Here is a 21,527-nt window from a genome sequence, read left to right as displayed (position 1 = left end):
TGGCTGGTTTTAATAACTGGCTCCCCCCAACCCACCTCATGCTCTAGAGCCCTTGAGCCCCAATTACTGCGCTGGCACACTGGAACTACTGAGCCCGTAAGCCCGTGCTCCACAAGAAGAGAAGCCACTGCAATAAGAAGTCCCGGCAGCGCAACTAGAGAAAGCCCAAGCAAAGCAATGAAGACCCAACAATAAAAAATAAATAATAACAACAATTAAAAAAAAAAAACAGGCTCTCAAAATTCCCAAAAATTTAACAATCGCTCTTGTGTTCCAATACAAGTCAGCTTCAGGTGTGACAGAACACTCAGCCCAGCCTGCCTCATGGGCTCAGCTACATCCGCTTGCTTTCATGTTTCTAGACACACCCCTGGCCTTGAACATGCTTCCCCTGTGCCTAGAGCACACACTTTCCTTTTCCTCAGCTGGCAAATTCCTGCACATCCCTCAGTGTGCACCTTGCTTAGAGTGGCCACCTTCCCAGAGTCTTTGCCCAGCGGCTCTGGGCAGAAAAACCAGGTGCTGGCCTGGCTCACATCTCACCCCTGCCCTGGGGACCCTGCTCTGGGCTCACTGATGGGGAGCTACCCGAGGGCAGGGAGCAGCCTCCTCTGTCTACTCTGCCTGACTCCTCCAGTCCTGAGCACAGGCAGACCAGAGTCCTTGAGGTTCATGTGCTTCCTTCCTGAAGATGAAGAAAACAGACCCGCAAAAGGGCTTCAGAGGCCTATGATAGCTTCTCTCTGGTTAGGAGTCACCTTCACAGTCATCCAGGCAAACCCCTCCTTTCACAGAAGAGCAGCTGAATCTGGGAATGTGACAATGACTCACTCAAGTTCCCATAGAGCTGGGGTGGAACCTGGGTCTCTGTCTGCCTGTCCTGCGCTCACCACGTCACACCACGTCGCTCCTTTATCCAGCGGCAACTGAATTTTGTGTCCTGCACGGTGCTGGCCTTGAACTACATAACTACGTGATGGTTATTTTAGGAGGTGCACTGTGAGAGGACTACTCCTCTGACAGTTTTTTAAAAATCCTTCCTATTGCAAGGAGAAAGCCTTACATCATGGTTATTATATCCTCTTAACTTCTAACACTTACTATTCCCTCTTCTTTTTTTCTCCTTTTAACAAAGTGAGAAAGAAATGGAGAGCATGACAGAGACAGAGAAGGAACAAGCCGAAGAGAGCAGCTTCAGGCTCAAAGCCTCATTTAACAGGCAGAAACATCTGGCAAGAATTTAATAACATTGTTTTTGCTTTTAGACTTATCTTTTTTATGGTACATGATATTTATTTTCCATTAAACATGCTAATCTAAAGAGTCCTTTTAAAATACAATTAAGTTTAAAGTAATGTTGGGATGTAAGGAGAAATATTCAGTGGGAAATATTACCTATGGGAAGTAAATATGGTAAAAGTTACAAAGGTGCCTGCCATACAGGTGAGAGGCTGCAGAAACACCATGTGGCGTGGGGTCCCTCCTGACTGTGGCCCTCTCTTCCAGGTTCCAAGGACCCACCCACCATTCCTGGGAGAAAAATCTTTGGCTCTCCAACCTCCAGGCCCAGCTTCTTCAGCCTTACCAGGGCCGGGTCCTGGGCTGTAGCTTCCCTCTGTGCCCGAGTCCTGTCCTTTGTCCCCGGGTTCACCAGGCCTTCGTGTCCCTGCCACGGAGCTCCCCGCGGCCGGTAGGATGTCAGCTCCACAATCACCTCCTTGTTGGAGGCTACTGCACCCTGTGCTGAGGCTCCGAAATCGATGGGCTGGCGCTGCAAGTCCTGCTTGGTTTCAAAACAAATATTGCTTTATTATTTAAGTCATGTGTGTGTTAGTCACTCTCGTGTCCGACTCTTTGCGACCCCATGGACTGTAGCCCACCAAGCTTCTCTGTCCATGGAATTCTCCAGGCAAGAATACTGGAGTGGATTGCCATTCCCTTCTCCAGAGGAACTTCCCAACTCAGGAATCAAACCCTGGTGTCCTGCATGGCAGGCAGATTCTTTACCGTTTGAGCTACAAGGAAGTCTATTTAAATCATAAATCAATACAATTTTTTTTAAATTCAGAAACTACAGAATTTTAAAGGATAAAGTAAAAAAGCACCCTGAATCAGAAAACACAACTTCTCTAACCATTTTCTCTGTCCTTCCAGACTTACACACACACACTTTTACATAAACAGAACATACTGCTTTGTAACTCGGCTTTTCCACTTACTACATCTTGGCTAGCTTTACATGCTAATGCATATAAATTTACATAATCTTTTTTAGGCAACTTACTTTTCCATTAGAAGGGTGATTGGTAATTTTTTAAACTGCTTCCCTATTGTTGGGCATTTTGATTATACTCATTTTCTCATTACTGTTAACAACCATGGTGTATAGAACAGCTCTTTCTCTTGACTCTGACTTATTTTCTTCACGGCCTTTATTACCACGCGGCACATTATGTATCTACTGTGTATGTACTGTCCACCACCCCCTCCGGACTGGAAGCAGTGACAATGGGTATTTTGCTTATTGATGAATCTCCAGCATTTAGAATAGTACTTGGAAAACAGTAGATCCTGCGCTCAATAAGTGAAGTGAAAGCTGCTCAGTCGTGTCTGACTCTTTGCAACCCCATGGAGTCCATGGAATTCTCCAGGCCAGAATACTGGAGTGGGTAGCCTTTCCCTTCTCCAGGAGAACTTCCCGATCCAGGGATCAAACTGAGGTCTCCTGCATTGTAGGTGGATTCTTTACCAGTTGAGCTACCAGGGAAGCCCTAAATATTTGCTAAGTGAATGAAGGAATGAAGTGGTTAAGGAGCTTGCATACATGTCCAAATAGCTTTTTAGGATTAAACTCCTAAAAATGGTATTGCTAAGCCTATGGGTAGGAAGGCTTCCCTGGTAGCTCAGATGGTAAAGAATCTGCCTGCAATGTGGGAGACCCAGATTCCATCCCCCGGTGGGGAAGATCCCCTGGCGAAGTGAATGTCTACCCACTCTAGTATTCTTGCCTGGAGAATTCCAAGGACAGCGGAGCCTGGTGGGCTACAGTACGTGGGGTCACAAACAGTCAGACCCGATTGAGCAACCAACACTTTCACTTTTAAGCCACTGTGTTTAGATATTTAAAATGCAGACACATATAGCCAGACTGTCCGCCAGAGAGTCTGTGCCAATTTACTCTTTGGCAGTGGTGCCTAAGACCCCAAGGAAACACAGCTTTTAGTATATCTGCCCACCAATTCTCAGGGTGCCAGGACTCACCTGATTTTGAAAATCAGCTTCCTCCTGCAGGAGATTTCCCCTGATTAACAGGAAAGAACACCCTGTCTGTTTCTACCTACCTCTCCATTTCCCCAAGTTCTGCTCTTGGCACTGTTCTAGAAGGGCCCTCTGGTCTGGCCAGGCAGGATTCCACGTGGTTTTCTTCTCTGGACTTTATATTCCACAAGAGCAAGGCAGGGCTGGGTCAGGCCTGGGGGAATCTCTTCCTTTGACCTTCAGCAGGGTTTCCACATATTAACCTGATTCCAGGCCCGGTGGCTCAGCCTACTAGTGTTCAGACACCCTCAGCCTTCTACATCGATTCCTGCTTCTTCAAGCGTTGCTCTGATCTTTCTGCATTCCTCCCAAACCTCTCAAAGCCTGTATCCAATGGCAGCTTGTCAGTTGTATGGGTTTCATCAGGGCTCAAAAGATAGTTAAACTCGTGGTGGTGATGATGATGGTGGGGGTGGTAGTGCTGATGGGGATAATGAATGGTCCCCTTGGACCATGCTGCCCAGTTCATGCAATACTTTACATGCATACATTCCATGGGTCCTTAAAACAATCATGTTAGAAAGGAGAGCCAACGACAGGAACCACCTCTATTTCATAGGTGAACAACTTGAGGCTAGTAAGGCTAAAGCGTGTGCCCAAGTCCATACAGTTAGAAAGTATTAGAGCAGAGAATTAGACATGGATTTTCCTCATCTCAGTTTCTCCCTCTTTGCCTTGTCCCCTGCCTTCTAACGGAGCACACCGGACCAGGAAGGATCAGGTGTGGTCCAGCTTCAAGGAGGCTCTTGGGCCACACATTCTGAATTGACCTACCTTCTGTGCAGTCCCAGCCAGTGTTCACAACTGCTCAGGGCTTGCCAGCTACAAAGGCAACTTGGTCCCCATGGGTTTGTCACCATGGTGGACCCTTTCTCCCCTTCAGTCACTTACCTGGGGCTTCCTCTGACTCCTCTTCATCTCCAAGCTCCTCGAGAGCCTCTTGGGACCACATAACACTGGGTCTGATTTCTTGAAGGACTCAAACAACCTGTTGGTCCACTGACCCTCCGACCGGATGTGTAGCCAGATGGTGTCTGAGCAAGAGACAGGGCGGGAGGAAAGGGGTCAGTGCTGACCTCCAGCAGGGACAGGCCTGTCTCACTGGAGGGACTGGGACTGGGCATCAACCCCTTACGCTCTCCTCTGAACGCCCTTCCTCAGGTCCAAACTAGCAGCCACAGCCATGAGACCGGGAGAGCTGGCCTCTCTGGTGCAGACCTTGCAATCTTTCTCAGTGAAATCAACTAAGGGCTCAGTTTCCTCTGCCAAGGCAGGGGTCCGAGTGGCCCTGAGCACACTGGGGGCTCCCTAGAGGTGGGGGCCCTGCCTCCTCCATCAAGCCAGCGTTTCACCAAGGTTGGGGACCATCTCTCTCCCACATTCTATGAGATGCCTGTCAATGGTTCTGCACACATTAGGTGCTCAATCAATAGCAGGACCAATAGCTTTCACTGCCCTCAGTGTCTGGGATACAGTGGGTGTTTGCTTAGGTTCCCTATTAAGTGGAAGACTGGTAGAAGGGTGTTGAGGGGTACCAGAAAGAACACACATCAGAGCAAGGAGGCCCCTAAGAGACTTCCTGGTCTGCAGTTCTCATCCTTTTTCTTTTATTTTAAATCATGAACTCTTTCAGCAGTCCTGTGAAGGCAAGGATAAACTCCTTCTCAGAATAAGGTTTTTAAATACTTTGAATAATATATATAGAAATTATGAATGAAACCAATTATAATGAGACAGTTACCAAAATAAATTTTTTTTAAATTTTGATTTAAAAATACATGTGTTTTTTGGTTAACACATGAAATAATGAGATGCAGCAGGAATTGCCTGGTCACTGGCGATGTGAATTAGTGATGAACATGAATGACATGTCAAAGTATGGACAACAACCATAACACGATATGAAGAAGAATCCATGGTTTTCATTTCGAAAAAGTCACAGGGGTTGGTAATGCTACTGTGATTTGTAACCTGCATTTATAACAGAAGAAAATGGTAAAGCTCAGTCAGAGGTTGGTAAAAACCAACGTGTCCCATTTTTTTTGCCCATCTGCATTCCTGAATGAGGCGAGGCATGCTCTCATAGCGCTTCCCTTGTGGCTCAGCTGGTAAGGAATCCGCCTGCAATGCTGGAGACCTAGGTTCGATCCCTGGATTGGGAAGATCCTCTGGAGAAGGGAAAGGCTACCCACTCCACTATTCTGGCCTGGAGAATTCCATGGACTGTATAGTCCATGGGGTCTCAGAGAGTCAGACATGACTGAGCAACTTTCACTTTCACGCTCTCACAGCTTTGTGAGGAGGGGACTGAAAAAGTCAGGTCCCGGGACCCCGGCTCCCAGGAGCCTCCCTGGCGCTTCCTCCCTCTTCAAGGTGCAAAGCAGCAGGAGGGCTGCGCTGTGCCCTGTCTGCACAGATGCACCCTGAACTGCCTCACACAGTGACTCATATGGAGGAGGCCTCGTAAACGTCAGTTGAATTCAGTCAGCCAGAGTTGCCAGCCTAAGTCCCACTCCTGATCCTGAAAACCAGCTCTACAAAATCAGAGGATTTATTTACGTGGACTCATTTACTGCAGGGGACTCAGGACTAAGAGATTCCAAGCAGAGACCCTAAAGAAACCCTTCAAGAACTGGTCAAATAGACTTCCCAAGAGAGGTCCAGTGGTTAAGACTCCCAATGCAGGGGGCCCAGATTTGACCCCTGGTCAGGGAACTAGATCCCACATGCCACAGCTAAGACCAAGTGCAGCCACATAAATAAATGAATACTTTAAAAAACTGGTCAAATAAATTACACATCTACATTATAATCCTGTTACTATTAATACACTGGAATAGCATGCAGCCACGAAAAGGAAAAGTTCTTCTTTTAAAAGAACTGACATGCGAAGATCTTCATAACATATTATTCATGGAGAAAAAGTGAATGGCAAAACAGTATAATCTCTTATATGCAAAACCATAATCCCTTATATGCAGAATTATCTCTATATCTGATTATTCATGGAGATACATCAAGATCTGGAAAGCTATTCACCAAATGGTTGACAATAGTTTTCCTTGGGTAGAATTATTTGAGGGATTTTAATTTTCTTTGGCACCTATTTCTATACTGTCTGAATTTTCTGGGAGCATATCTGTTCTTTATGAAACAGCAAAAAAAAAAAAAGGGGGGGTGGAAATAAAAATAGGAAGAAAATAATCCACCCTCTCTAACCCTCACCCCCAACCCATTGTACATCCAGGCTACCACTCATGTGATTCCAGGGCAGGTGTGTACAGCTTCTTGTGGGGAACCCTGGCCTTGCGTCTGTGCCCTGAGCTGTGGGAGCTGGGCCAGGGGTGAGGCCTGGGCTGGGGTGGGAGGCATCCTGAATGGAGCTACAGTTTTTCATGGAGGAGGGTCAGAGAACCCTGGCAACCAGAAACCTTTACCTCTCATGAAGCCAAGCAAGGGTCTGGCTGAAATAGGCCATACAAGGCCTCCCCTGTCAGAAGCACTTCTTGAGGGACTTCCTGGTTGCCCAGTGCATTCCATGCTCCCGATGCAGGGGCCTGGGTTCAGTCCCTGGTCAGGGAGCTAGATCTCATGTGCCACAACTAAGAGTTCCCATCCCACAACTATGATTCAGTACAACCAAACAGATAAATAAAAATAAATATTAAAAAAAAAAAAAGCAGCACTTGAGATGGGAAGGCCAATCCTTGGCCTGGCCTGGAGATCAGAGGTCCAGGTTGTGGCCCCACCAACAGCCCAGGACCAGAAGGCGGGCACGCAGGCACATGCATGGGCGGGGGTCAGAGGACAGCTGGGCAAAGAAAGGTTGGCTGAGTAGTTCTGTGGGTGCTGGGCACCCAGAGGATGGAAGTGGTCAGGGACTGGGGAGAAGGATGGGACGGATTCTGTTGCCTTGGGGCTCCCCAGATCTCATGCCCACATGGAGTGGGGAAGCCTGGCTTCCTGTCACAGCCCTCTGGAAATGCCCTGGTGCCCCTTCATCTGAGCCACTACTCCTTTGCTTAAGACCCTTGCAGGCTACCAACTGCCTGCACCATTCCACTTTTCACTCTGCATTCGAAGACCTTCCTGACCCCACACTCCTCTTACCAATTTTGCCGGCTACTTTGGTCCTCTCTCTGACCTTCTCTTCCTCCCCCTCACCTCTGCTTCCTTCCTCCCTACTCCACCTGACCCTCAGCCCAAATGACATCAGACCCTTCTACGTTTGCAGGTTTCATGCTTCCCCTTTGGCCTCCACCCCGATGCCCTTCCCTACCTAGTAAACTCCTACAAACCCTTCAAGGTTCAGCTGAAATGCCACCCTGCCCACTTCCCCGACCAGATCAGGCCCTCCCCGGTGACCCTCACAGAAGCCAGTAGAGCCCCAGTCACCCCATTTAGTCAGCATCTGCACATCTGCCCCCGTGTTCCAGAGGGAGATCTGGGAGGCCGAATTTGTGTCTTGGATCTTGTTTGCCTCTGCGTTCCTGGTTCACAGCCTTGCTTGGCACATGGCAAGGATGCAGTAATACCCCCCGAGGGACTGGTGGAGTTGGTGCAGGCCTACCTTTTTGCTCAGGAGCACTGCTGATGGTGAAGGGGTGCCACTCATAGCGTGCGATGCTGGGGATGTTCAGATACAAGTAGTCACCAGGTCTGTAGTGGAAAAGAGGGGGCCTCTTGATGAGGAGATGAGTGACCTGGGGAGAGAAAGAGACCAGGGTCATCCGTGCAGACCCAGAGCTGCCAGGGGCCCCAGAACCACAGGCTGGGCCATCTTCTTCCACCATCACCCAGGCCAGCCTGGCATGAGACCTTCTGTGTCCCTGAGTGGCACTCACCCTACTGCACGTGGGTGGTAGGTGGCCACCGGAGAAGGGGAGGCAGGCTGTGTCTGAAGCAGGGCTCAAGGTGTGATCCCACTTCTTCTGGTGTAAATACTGCTTCCGAGTGTCCCCCCTCCTCTGCGAAGCCCCCTGACTGCTCCAGCCCCTTTTCTGGAACTGCTGTGGCATTTGGCTGGCATTCCAACCAGGAACAGGCATTTCTCCCAGGATACAACAGCCTCCTGGAGAGTAACTTTGGTTTACTGAGCACTTACAGGCGCCAGAGCTGTGTGGAGCACTTTAAGTGCTACCTCTAGCTGTCCTAAGGGCAACTGCAAGTGCTATCTCTAGTCCTTACAACAGCTCCCTGAGACGAAACTTTCTCCACTCTACAGAGGAGAGGCTGAGTTAGAGAGCTTAAATGACTTGCTCAAGAGCACCAGCTAAGAAACCGTGGGATCTGAAGCTAACCACCCTGTTTGATGCCAGGGCCTAGACACAAACCTCAGTTTCTTACCCAGCTTCCGTGTCCTCACTTTCAAGTTGTCCAGAGTCAAGCCCTCCAAAACTGCCTGTCCTTTCTCCAAAAATGCCCCCAATTACTCAGACACCTGCAAGACAGCCTAGACTCCTCCCCCTACCCCCCCCACCCCAAATGCAGCCAGCTACCTCTCAAGTCTTTCTGTAATATGCCCCTCCCCACCCTGGTCAAGGTCAAGGCTCTCATGAGCTCTCTCATGAGCATATGTGCAACAGCCTCCCCAGTGGTCCCCTCTAAGCCATCTTCCACAGAGCAACTGAAGAAATCCAGCTGGAGTATACACCAGCTCAACACTAGCATCCTTTTCCCACCCTGCTCAAGGTTCCCATGGTCTGCAGAGTGAGGCCACTCACCATTAGGCCCTGCCCACCCCTCCAGCTTCTCCCTGGCACCTAGACTCCAAATTACTTATAGTCCCTTCAGTACAGTATGCCCTTTCATTACTCTCTGCCTTTGCCCATGCTGTTCCTTCTCCCAGCAATACCCTTCCCTGTCTTGTCTATCCAACAAACTTCTATTCATCTCTCAAAACCCTGATATGACAGCTCCCCTCTCATTCTGAAGCTTCTCTGATCTCTCAAAGAGTTTAACGCCCCCTGAGATTTTCTTCTCTTGCCAACACAGCCTTGCACTGATGAAAGGGCTGACTCTCCTGTTACCCTGTGTGTCTGTGGAGAGTAGAAGAGTGCCTCCGTTTTCTCTGCATCTCTGTCACCAAGCGCAGGGCCTGCCCCTTGCAGACTTGTAATATACACTTACTGAAGGTGTTCTACGCACGCCTGGTCTTTAGTAGTGCCCTGCCTACCTGCCATTCCCCTTCCAGAAGTGTCACTCTTGCAGGGCTGGACCAGGTCTTGCACTTGCTTGTCTCCTCCACTGTGCTCCCTATTTCCTGGGGGTGGAGGTCTAACAGAGCACCCAGCTGCTGCACCCCACCACCTGGGATACCTCTTGGCTGATCTCAGGCCCCCTTTGTACCTTGGAAGGGAGGAGATTGACTTCCACAATGTGCAGGGCTGCCATGCGGGACGCTGCCAGGCTGATGGTTTTCTCCAGGAAGAACAACGTGCCAGGGACCAGCAGCCACTTCCAGAAGTTGGGCCCATGCAGGATGAGCAGGAGCCACATGGGGAGGTAGGACAGGTGGGTCCAGTAGAACACCTGTGGGGGATGGGGGAGTAAAGGTGTCAAGGCATGGGGGTGGGACAGAGCCAAGGTTCACGGTCACCTTCAAAGCCAGGACTGTGCCCAGAGCCTTGGCCATACACACCCTCTCCTGGGAACAGGCTTGTGTAGAAGATTGGGGGTGGGAAGCTTTGTTGCCTCTTTGTTCTGAGGGCCTGGCTCAGAAAGTCTGTAAGTGAAGATTCTTGGCGCTAGTGACAAACACCTGGAACATCTGCCTGGGTGTGTAATGGGCAGGGTGGACTGTCCCCTCTGATGGGCTCATCAACACCAGTGTCCCGACCCACTGACCCTTTCTCAGGGGGAAGGAAGGAAAGAGAGCAATGATGTTCTGGCAGTAGAGAAGAAAGAGCAAAGCCCTGAGTTTTAATACCTGCTCTGCTACTAGCTGTGTGCCCTCGGCCTGGTAAGTTACTTCTATGAGTCAGATTCCTCGTGGGTCAAGTGAGGATGCTGATTATGACTTCAATGGATCATTGCTGGCTCAGAGTAGGTGATTGTGTGTATACATATATGTATGTCTATTTCTGCTATGACCAAATCAGTCCAGGGGACACACTCTCCAAACTAGATCCTTTGGGACCTTTTATATCTCCAGGAGGCTAGAGAGAGGGAAGCAAGGCTAGACCTAACACCTGTAGAGCCCCCACGTGCCAGGTGTGTATAGTTATTGACTTCACCTGTATTATCTCATTTAATTTCTAAAATAACTCCAAAGGTAGAGAATCACAGCTCCGCTTTACAGATGAGGGCAGTGGAATGACCAATAAGGAGTGGGGTGGGGATTAGAACTCTCAAGAGCTTGTTTCTTGCCCTCTCTGTGCCATCTTGAGCCTAGTTTAATCCAATTAGAGCAAGAGGATAAGCCAGAAAAAAAAGGTAGAATCTTCTAGAGCAGAACATTTTCACTCGCCAGACATACATCACAGTTCAGTGGCAGAACCCAAGTCACATGTCCACAGTATGCAAACCACCTGGAACTTCCTGGGCTCTATAAGTTGGAGGAGGCACAGCGTGAAATAAAGGTGGATGACTCACTTTGCTGAACAACAGAAACCAACTATACTCCAATAAAAATTAATTTTTTTAAAAAAAAGGAAGAAAGGAAGGTGGGAGCCCAAGATAGGCCAGGCAAAGGGGAAAGGCTGGGGCACCTCAAAGTGGCCACTCCTGCGGACACAGGAGCTGGAGCAGGCGAACATGAGGAGCAGCAGCAGGAGCAGAGCCACGCCAGTCGGGGAGGCCGAGCCGTGGACCCAGCCGATGCCAGGCCTCGTGGTGAGCAGGAGTTCCCAAAACCGGAAGGGACTGGCCTCAGACTGAGCCTGGAGCGCTGGGGACGAGCACAAGACAAGCTCGGCCCACTGCACTTTCCTGTTGGGGTTCCCACTTCTCCCCATCCAGCTTATCCAGGACACCCTTCTCTGCCCACCGGGACACATGGGCGGGATAAATTAGTAGTTGGTGGAAAGCCCAGATTCCTCCCCAACCCCAGCCCCAGGCTACTCACCGAAGTTCACCACGTGGGCCACAGTGTGCACGAGGGAGAGCCCAACCACCATGTAGCCCATAAGCTGGTGGAACTGGATGTTGCGGTCCAGCGGCAGGACCTGAGCCAGCCACGTGGCCCGGAGCCACGTGAGGCAGCGCCTGAGCATCAGCACCTGGCCGAGCAAAGCGGTAGAGAGCCCATCTGTCTCGCTCTCTAACCTGAGGCCCTCCCCTTCGCAGCAGCGTCTCCCTGCCTCCCCCTGAGATGCCTGTGCTTACGGGTGGGCGGGGCTGGAGGCGGGCGGGGCTAGGGGACATCATCACCCCCCCTGCCCTCAAGTCTTCGGTTGCTGCCCTAGATTCATAGCTGGGGTCCCAAAGTAGGACCTCCAGAACTGGGCAGGGAAGAAGAAAATCTTAGGAATGTCTGTTTGTATTCCTTTTATCTCAACACGTGGGAAGCACATAAGCTTTTACTAATATTTAGGCTCTGTGTAGACATGGAGTCGTCATTTAGTCATAGGTCAGACAGGCACCATGTCCCATGTAGTTCTTGAGATGTCCTGAGGGGAGACGGCACTTTTCAAGGGGTTTTTGGCGAGGGCCCTCTCCCTTACTCATTTGCTTTAATTTATGCCTGTCCTATTGTGTGAATTTGCGGATTACATTAACTGCTTTTAATTTAAGTAAGCTAACTACCCCTCAGAAAGGACAAGTAGCTTAAAAAGATTCCCCACAGAGAAAATGCAGATTGAAAATAGTGTTAATAAGGGAAGAGCAAGTGACCACAAAAATGAGTCATGTGTATCCCACTCCTGGTGTGAATTCTTTATAGCCAGTTATGAGGTTAAAAATAAAACCCACTCTAGTAAGGAGATGATAGTGTCAAAAGGAGTATTTGAACTAGAGATGTACATCTCTGATCATTAAAGATGAACCTTGCCTTATATTGTGCCTAAACCTATTGGCTAACAATAACAGGGCATGCATACAATTATAAGTGAGCATATATTGGGTAATTGGAAGGGGTTTTTGTTTTTTGCTTATTTTTGTTGTGTTTTATTTCATTCCAGTTGTAGAAGTGTGTTATCAAATACACTTGGAGACCTCAGGCTCTGGTCCAGAGGATCACGTTCTGGCATTCAAGGCCTCTTGAAGTATTCTCTTTCTGGCTGGAGCCCTGCACAGGAGCTAGCCTGACCTCCTCTGGGTTTACCATAGGGTTACTGTGAGAGTCAATAACCCTATAGAAAGTGCTTAGCATTGTGACTGCTACATAGCAAGCACACAAAAATGCCAGCTGTATTATTTACCTGCTGTGTGACAACAGACCACTCACTGCCCCTCCCTGAGCCTTAGTCCCCACCACTGAGTGTTGGCCCAGTGGATTTCTAAGGTGCCATCCTGCGCTGCCAATGCAGGTGTCCATGTGTGGGTCATTTAGTCTGAGAGGAGCCTACATCAGTCCCCCTGCCTGCTTTCCTGTGTTGTGCCCACAGAGCCCTACCGCGATGAAGCTGCAGTCAAAGTTGAGGCACTGGCCGCAGCCCTTGGCCACCATGATGCTGGCTCCAAAGGCCCGGTAGGCATGAGCTGCCAGGGCAAACAGCAGCACGTGGAGGCCCACAAAGACGGCCAGGCAGAGCGCGTGGCTGCGGTGGTTGTGCCAGTAGGCAGAGGTCAGCGGGCGAGGCTGGCGCCGGTGTCGCCGGGGAGCTGGAGGCGTTAGCCAGTGAGCAGCACTGTAAGAGAGGACTCCACTCAGAGGGACGTGGGGCGGCGGGGACCACCGGAGCGGGAACCTGGAGACGCGCTCCCCCTGCAGCCACTAACTCTTGGGAGCCTCGGGGCAAACAGGCCGGCTTGCTTTTACATCAGGAAAGGGAGGTCAAGTGACTTGCTTACAGTCACACAGCGAGGTAGAACTGGGATCAATCTCCTGTCTGTCTGATACCACACCCACCACTTTTTTTTTTTTTACTATCTCAAGTGGGGAGACAATCATAACGGATGGAAGACTCTGAGAAATTTTTGAACTTAATACACAGAAAGAATGAAGTACAAAAGTGGCACTATTCAGAACTTGGAGTCAGACAAACTTAGGTCTGTTGTTACACCCTTTTTATATTATTTTCTCCACAGCGCCTATCAAATTTGTACTGGTCTAGTTTATGTACTTGTTTATTGGTATAAATTACCTGTCTCAGCCTGGAATGCAGCCCCAGCAGAGCTCTGCCATTACTGAGAACAAGGCTTGGTACAGAGTAGCTGCTCGAACAAGTTGAATAAATAACTGTCTTTGCTAATTATTTGTGTGCTCCTAGGCGGGTTACTTGGAGAAGGCAATGGCACCCCACTCCAGTACTCTTGCCTGGAAAATCCTATGGATGGAGGAGCCTGGTGGGTTGCAGTCCATGGGGTTGCTAAGAGTCGGACACGACTGAGCAACTTCACTATCCCTTTTCACTTTCATGCATTGGAGTAGGAAATGGCAACCCACTCCAGTGTTCTTGCCTGGAGAATCCCAGGGACGGCGGAGCCTGGTGGGCTGCCGTCTATGGGGTCGCACAGAGTTGGACACGACTGAAGTGACTTAGCAGCAGCAGCAGGCGTGTTACTTGAGGTGAAATAACTTTGATGTCTTTTTGTTACTTCATTCTTTGTGTAACCTCAATTTCCTTTTCCATGCTTGCAATGATACACTTGTAAAAATGCCCAGCACATAGTTAGTGCTTAATATTGAGTTGATTCTTAAGGAACCCTGTAGAAAATGCACGCATGACAACAGCTGCCCTGCAGAGGGCAGGACAGACCTTTGGCCCCAAGAGAAAGCGGGCAGAGGAGCTAAGCTGGGCCAGGGAGGGAACCCGAGGGGCGGGGCTGGGTGGCGCCGACCAGGGTGGGGCAGGGCCAGGCCGAGGGATCATCCTTGTGCTCAGGCCACACTTCGCACCTGGCGTCTAATCCCGGCACGGGCTGTGTGTTCCTGCACCAGACAGGGCGGTACCTGATGGTCAGGTTCTCCATGACCTCGGGGAAGCGCTGCAACTCGTCTCGGAGCTCCTCGAAGGTGATGGTGCCGCTGCAGTCCTTGTCGGCTGACTCGAAGAGCGCCAGCGTCAGCTGGTCTAGCTTCTCCTTGGGCAGCGAGATGGCGCTCTCGTACAGGCACGACTGCAGCACGGTGCGCAGCTCGTCAGGGTCGATGGAGCCGCTGCCTGTTTCAGGTGAAGTGAAGCCTAGTGGGGACCTGCACCCACCCGCCTCCCACCTCACTCGGTACTTGCAAACTCCCCCCTGCCTTGCACAACCCCACATTGTGGGGTTAACTTCCTGTTCGTTCAGGTTTTTGCCAACCTGATGTCTTTAGGAGTAAAGACCAGGCAATCAAAGGACACATGGCACCTCCAGCTCACAAACCTTCCATGGCTCCCTACTTCTAGGCTCAACAGAGGCAAACACCTTCCCAAGCATGGAGAATCTTTGGCTTCAGTGCATGCCTTCCTCTAGAATCTGCAGCCTCCTCTCTAAGCACCACTCAACTTCCAAGATCATCTGCCCAGAAGATACATTTGCTTACTTAATCTATAAGGAGCTATGTGCCCAGAGCCCCAGTTATTCAGAGGCAGATTGTATATGAGGTGGTGGTGAAGAGGTTTCCCTTTGTTCCCCAATGTGTAGCAGATTCTGCTCATCCCTCCATGTTGTCCTGAGAGGCCACAGCTGGTCCCTCAAGTCCAGCGTTATGACCTTATGTAAACATGAGTGGCTAAGAGTGATGTGAAAAGGAAGCCAAAAGTACAGTTGCCTCTCAGTATAGACAGGTTCCTCATCTGCAAATTTGATCACAGTTGGTTGAATCTGTGGATGCATGAACCCACAGGTTATCAAGAGTCAACTGTATGTCTACGTTTTATATAAAGGACTTGAACATCCATGGGTTTGGGTATCCACAGGGATCCTGGGATTAACTTGAGAAACAACTGTATCAACTGAGATGGGATCTGAGGCATTTTTTTTTTTCTGTGTATATTTTCATTCTTCATAAGTAGTAGGACACTTGATTAGAAATTTCTTGACTTGTTTTGGATATAGACACACATGAGGTAGCAATATGCTTCTGCCCCTTACTGTGTGATGGTGGACTATAAGTCCTTTAGAGTCTTGTGACTTTGTTCATCTCTAAAATGGGGCTTGCCTGGAAAATCCCATGGACAGAGGAGCCTGGTAGGCTGCAGTCCATGGGGTCGCTGAGAGTAGGACACGACTAAGTGACTTCACTTTCACTTTTCACTTTCATGCATTGGAGAAGGAAATGGCAACCCACTCCAGTGTTCTTGCCTGGAGAATCCCAGGGATGGCAGAGCCTGGTGGGCTGCCGTCTATGGGGTCGCACGGAGTTGGACACGACTGAAGCGACTTAGCAGCATTAGCAGCAGCATTCCTCCCTTTCAGTATTGGTTCAAGGATAATAGATAATTATAAAGCAGAAAGGACTGATGCTGAAACTGAAGCTCTGGTATTTTGGTCATCTGATGCAAATAGCCAACTCGTTGGTAAAGTCCCTGATGCTGGGAAAGATTGAGGAGAAGAGGGGGTCAGAGCATGAGATGGCTGGATGGCATCTCCAATGCAATGGACATGAACTTAGCAAACTTCAGGAGATGGTGAGGGACAGGGAGGCCTGGCATGCTGCAGTCCACGGGGTCACAAAGAGTTAGACACAACTGGGTAACCAAACAACAACAACAAACAATGCAGTATTTGGAAGAAAGCAGCTACACATAAATGAAAGTCTTACTGGTACTGTGATCAATACTTGGGCCAAAGTCAGAGCCTGTAATCACAGTACAATGCAGAGTCTAACACACCACTCTGCAGTCACACCTCCTGTCTTTCAGCTCAGGCAAGAGCCCAATCCAAGAGCCATCATGGACCATACTTTAAAGAAAACCTTAGTAAAGCTCTGCCAAGAAACTCGTGAACCCTGGACCAACTTGTTTCCTATCGCACTCCTCAGGGTCCATGTAGCCCCCAGGAGGAGTCTGAGATTTAGCCCGTTTGAAATGACCTATGGAGGCCTTTTCTTACTACTGACGAATTCTAAGGGATGAGGGTGTGAACCAAAGTGTGTCCAGATATTATTAATCTTGGACACATTCAGAAGGCGATCCATGACTATGCCCAAAAGGCACTGCAAGCTTCCACTAAAAATGCAAAGGAAGGAGCCGTTCCTTCACAAATAAATCCAGGGACCAGGTTCTTAAAACCTGGAAAGAGGGAGCCCCCCAACCCCAAGACCAACTATTGCACAGGATGGGTTGAAGCCTTCTCTATCTGATCCAAAAAGGCTATGGATGTCTGTATGTCTCTTTTAAAAGAAACAGTTCCTTTATTTGGACTCCCAAAGTCCTTCCAAAGTGATAACAGGCCTTTTTTCGTAGCCAAAATCATACAGGAGCTAGAGAAACCCCATAGGCCAGAGGGCCGTGCCCAGGAGCACAACAGCAGCTGCGTTGAGTTTTCCTGGATGCAAATCCAGCCCTGTGACTCCTCTCAGTGCTCGTCAGTGGCTCCCCACTTACTCCAAACCATGACCTCTGGGGCCTGCCCAGTCTGGCTTCACCAACCACCCCAGTCTCACTGGGTGCCTTTTTCCCACTCAGACGCCCTTCCTTTGATGATTCTGTGCTTTCAGAGACTCTCTAAGCCACAAAGTTGCCAATGATGTAAGAACCAAGATAATTATTGCAGTGTCATTTATGATGCCAAAATAAGGACGGAGAACAATGGAAGTCTCCATTTTGGAAATGGTGTTTGAGTAAATAAGCAACAACTGACCCCTGTAAAGGTGTGTCCTGAGCTAGGCATTGTTTTGAGTTTACACAAATAATTTAATCCTATCAACCTCACAAGTACGTACTATTATGATGATCATTATTTTCATGTGATACATGGGGAAATTAAAGCATGGAAAAGCAGGGTCAACAACTGGTAGAGCTGAGATTTGAACCTGGGTAACTTGGTCTCAGAGTCAGAGATCTTAACTACTAGGCTGTGCTTCATGGAATCAGTGGGTCAAAGTCACGCAGTAGCATATAACACAGTCACTACAAATGCTGCTATAACTCCATTGAGTTTCCCCTTCACACCTGTTAGATAGCTGTTATCAAAAAAAAAAAAAGAAAAAAGAAAAGTATAAGTATCGGAGAAATTGGAACCTTTATGCATTGCTGGTGTGAATGTAAAATGGTGCAGCCACCGTGGAAAACAATATGGTAGTTCCTCAAAAAAAAGAAAAGAATTGTCCTGTGATCCAGTGATTCCATTTTTGAGTACATGCCCAAAAGAACCAAAAGTAGGGTCTTGAAGAGATATTTGTGCTCCCATATTTATAGCAGCATTATTCACAATAGCCAAAAGGTAGAAGCAACCCAAATGTCCATTGACAAATGAATGGATAAACAAAATGTAGTATATACATATAACAGATCATATTCAGTCTTAAAAAAATAATGAAGTCCTGTCACACAGTACAACATGGGTGAACCTTGGGAACATTATGCTAAGTTAAACAAGCCAGTTACAAAAGGACGGCTATTATACAATTTCACTTATATAAGGTGGCTGCTGCTGCTAAGTCGTGTCAGTTGTGTCGACTCTGTGTGACCCCATGGACGGCACCCCACCAGGCTCCCCCATCCCTGGGATTCTCCAGGCAAGAACACTGGAGTGGGTTGCCATTTCCTTCTCCAATGCATGAAAGTAAAAAGTGAAAGTGAAGTTGCTCAGTCGTGTCCAACTCTTAGCCACCTCATGAACTGTAGACTACCAGGCTCCTCCATCCATGAGATTTCTCAGGCAAGAGTACTGGAGTGGGGTGCCATTGCCTCTGATAAGGTAGCTAGAATAGTCAAATTCTTGGAGAAGGGGGCAGTAAGGAGTTATTGTTTACTTGGTACAGTGTCGGTCTGGAAAAATGAACAAGTTCTGCAGACGGATGGTGGCGATGGTTGCACAACAATGTGAATTTACGTAATGCTTCTGAACTATACACTTAGAAATGATTAAAGTGATAAATTTAATATTATGACTATTTTACTATAAAAATGACATTGTAAAGCAATACAGTCTTATATGAACAATTGTTTATATTGTTGAGTGAAGAAAGGCAGTGTATATAGTATTATAATCCCATTTTGTTTTTAAAAAATGTGTGATGAATGTGTATATGTGATCAGTTATAAGGCAGTATAGAAAAATGCAATGGGTGATTTTTGCTTTCTTTTTAAAACCATTCTATATTGCCTAAAATGTTCATAGTGGGCTATTACTATTATTAAAAAGCAACAAACCAATTTCTTTTTTCAAACATGGAAAATAACAAAGGAAAGTTCTGGCTTCTCATGAGTTGAGTCAAGGGCATTTGTCTGCCTGCCAGTGTCCCACCCTCTCCCCCAACAAAAGGGGGATGAGGACCAGAAACTGGGCAGGGAACCCACAGAGAGAGGGAGAGGAAGCTGTCAGCATCCCCTGGAGACATTAGCCCAGTGCTGGGTAGTCACTGAGATGGGCCCGCTCCCTTTGTCCCTCCCTCTGAGTCCTCCTCCCATCCCACAAAGGATGCTTACCGTCGACATCATACACCTGGAAGAGGAATTTGAGTTTGTCCATGGGGCTGCCGTGGATGAGCAGGGTCAGTGCCTTCTGCAGCTCCTGAAGTGTGATGGTGCCACTTCCATCCGAGTCAAACAGGATGAAGAATCTCTCAGCAAAGAAAGACTGTGGCCAGAGGAGGACGGGAGATGGGTACAAATGTGGCCATGGAGCCTGGGCTTTGAATTCATTCACTCTGTGTGTGCATGCGTGTGCGTGTGTGTGTGTGTGTGTGTGTGTGTGTGTGTGTACATGCCATGGGGTGGCGGGATTCAGGGAGGACTCAAGTGACTGAAAATAGCCTGCGATCTGCCCAGTGAAGCCACACTAGGGGACAGTGTCCATGGCCCATCCTGTTGGCTGAGAACAACTTTGGGCTCTGGTAGGAGAACTGTTCAGATCCCTATAGCGAGGATAGGCTTGTGTCTGGGTCCTGGGCCCCCTTCTGGCTCTAGGGCCTGGTAATTTGCAAAGGCTCTCTATCTCCACAACCCACTGCTGTCATCAGCCTTGCAGTCCAGACCTCTGGTGGCCCCTTACTCAACATGGGGAAAAGGTCAGATTGAGTGTCCCCCTGCAGGCTCCTCCCAGGTCCTGTCTTTTTCCCCTTAAGGTGACCCCGAGGGACAGTGAAGCCAGGAAGGATTTATAAAGAAGGTGCCACTTGAATACCTGTGTCTTTGCCTCATTTGGGCTACCTATAGCCTACAATTAAATGTTCTTAATGTAGAGTTGTTCTTAACAGCACTTGTTCTCAGTTGCTGGTGCACTCACTTCATTCATCATTCAACCATTCATTCATTCAAGAATCATATCAGCACAAGCACTTGCTTGCCAGGCAGGCTTTGTGTTAGGCACTGAAAACACAGAAATTCAGAAGACAGGCGGGGTCAGTGTCAGATATGCCAGGCCGAGATCCACTCCTTGAGGCAGGGAGAGGAGCCTGAGGGCTTTAGTGTCTGATCTAATTCACAAGCATGAGGTCTACTGTGGGCAGTCAACCCTGCCTTGGCTTCACTCTTTTTCACCTGGGTCCCTTTAGTAATGCCTTTATCACTCTCCTGATATCATTCTACCATCCTGAATGGCCTTCATCTTAAGATATCTTACAGCCCCTATTAGGCAGAAGGCCTTTTTTCCCTTCCCCATATTGACTATGAAAGGAGACAGTGTTTAGAGTTCAAAGCAGTGCCCCTGGTACCAGCAAGTGAGGGGCCCTCCTATCCAAACAGGGGCATTCAAATGTTATGGGGATGGGCAGAGGACACCAAGAGAGAGGACTAGGGATGGTGTGGCAGTGCCAACAGGACTTTAATGGATACAAGCCATGGAAAATTTTGGTTTTTTGGCAGGAAACTTAAGTCTTGGCATCACCTTTGCCCATGAGGCTGGAGGTAAATGTAAGGTCAATAATATTTCTTAAGATTTGACAAGCTACTGATTTCCAACTTCATGTGTTGTTTGGAAGATCCCAGGAGGCCATGGCTACCACCATGGATGGAAGGGCCCTGGCCAGAAATATCCTCTGGCCCTGCTAAGGAGTAGAGCCTCAAGCCCAAAGGAATCTGAGAAACAACTTTTCCTTCCTTGTGTGGTACTGTGTCCTGCAAACCAGCTTGCTCCTCCTTTACAAAATATGAGCACAGGGCACCCACTTCTGGAGCAGACACTTGCCTCTTTCACCTTCAGGGCTTTTTTGAAGTCTTGCAGGTTGATTTCCCCATCTTCTCCTGCAATGGTCTTAAACTGGTGCGTCACCCACTGAAGCCACTTGGCGTCCTCCTCGGCATTCATGGTGCTGGAAGACAAAGGAGACAGGTGTGTGGGTTTGGGGTGTTCAAGGACTCAGGAGGCCTCACGGTGGCCCCAGGACCTCTGTCTTCCTACAGCTGGGGTCTCGGGCTTCCCATGTGGTTGAACTAGCTTCAGGGTGGGAGCAGTGCTTCCCCACAGCTGCTTCTTGATGTCTTTAAGTCTGTTCCTTCTATCTAGGGCATTGGCTGACCCAGGCTTAAGTCTCTTTAGGTTCTGGGATGACAGGGCCCCAGTGAACTGAGCCGCAGACTATGGGCTTAAGTTCAGAGAATGGTTCGCTCCATGGGTGTTATTAATATGGTGACAGTGACATCCCACCTCACATTTACCCGGCCCTTTACTGTGTTCTGAATCCTTCCCACTCATTCTTTGCTTTGGTCCTTGTTACCGAATGTAAAATATTCGGCTGCTCTGAGCTTCCTTCCTCCCTAAGACATTTTACAGGGAGGAAACAGGCTCAGAGCACTTCAGTTATTTAGCAGACTTTATTCAGCAGGTCAGCTCCAAGGCCAGTGCTTTTCCCATCAAACCCAAGAACCTCTACCCTCTGCCTGAACATTTCAAGTATAAGCCATGCAAGGGCTGAGACCGAGAGCTTGACTCTCCAGGTCCAGGATGTATCAGCAATGTCACAAGGGCATCAGTCATCTTAAACCCTCAAAGATGGGCTAACTATACTGTGATGAGAATAG

The 21,527-nt window shown here is 48.7% G+C and overlaps 1 protein-coding gene across 1 annotated transcript in view; it reads right to left on the bottom strand.

Moving 5' to 3' along the window:
- NOX5 (NADPH oxidase 5) overlaps window positions 1–20,814 on the bottom strand; it is a 31,320-nt gene extending 10,506 nt beyond the window's left edge. Inside the window, 10 exon segments of the mRNA XM_052647184.1 lie at window positions 4,210–4,352; window positions 7,889–8,021; window positions 9,667–9,849; window positions 11,028–11,206; window positions 11,384–11,537; window positions 12,872–13,106; window positions 14,372–14,599; window positions 18,907–18,938; window positions 18,940–19,146; window positions 20,695–20,814. Of these exon segments, the coding sequence (XP_052503144.1) occupies window positions 4,210–4,352; window positions 7,889–8,021; window positions 9,667–9,849; window positions 11,028–11,206; window positions 11,384–11,537; window positions 12,872–13,106; window positions 14,372–14,599; window positions 18,907–18,938; window positions 18,940–19,146; window positions 20,695–20,814 (1,614 nt within the window).
- Between the last annotated feature and the right edge of the window lie 713 nt (window positions 20,815–21,527).

Source organism: Budorcas taxicolor, chromosome 10 (assembly GCF_023091745.1).
Source record: "Budorcas taxicolor isolate Tak-1 chromosome 10, Takin1.1, whole genome shotgun sequence".
Taxonomy (NCBI): Eukaryota; Metazoa; Chordata; class Mammalia; order Artiodactyla; family Bovidae; genus Budorcas; species Budorcas taxicolor.
This window is presented reverse-complemented; position numbering and strand designations above follow the sequence as displayed.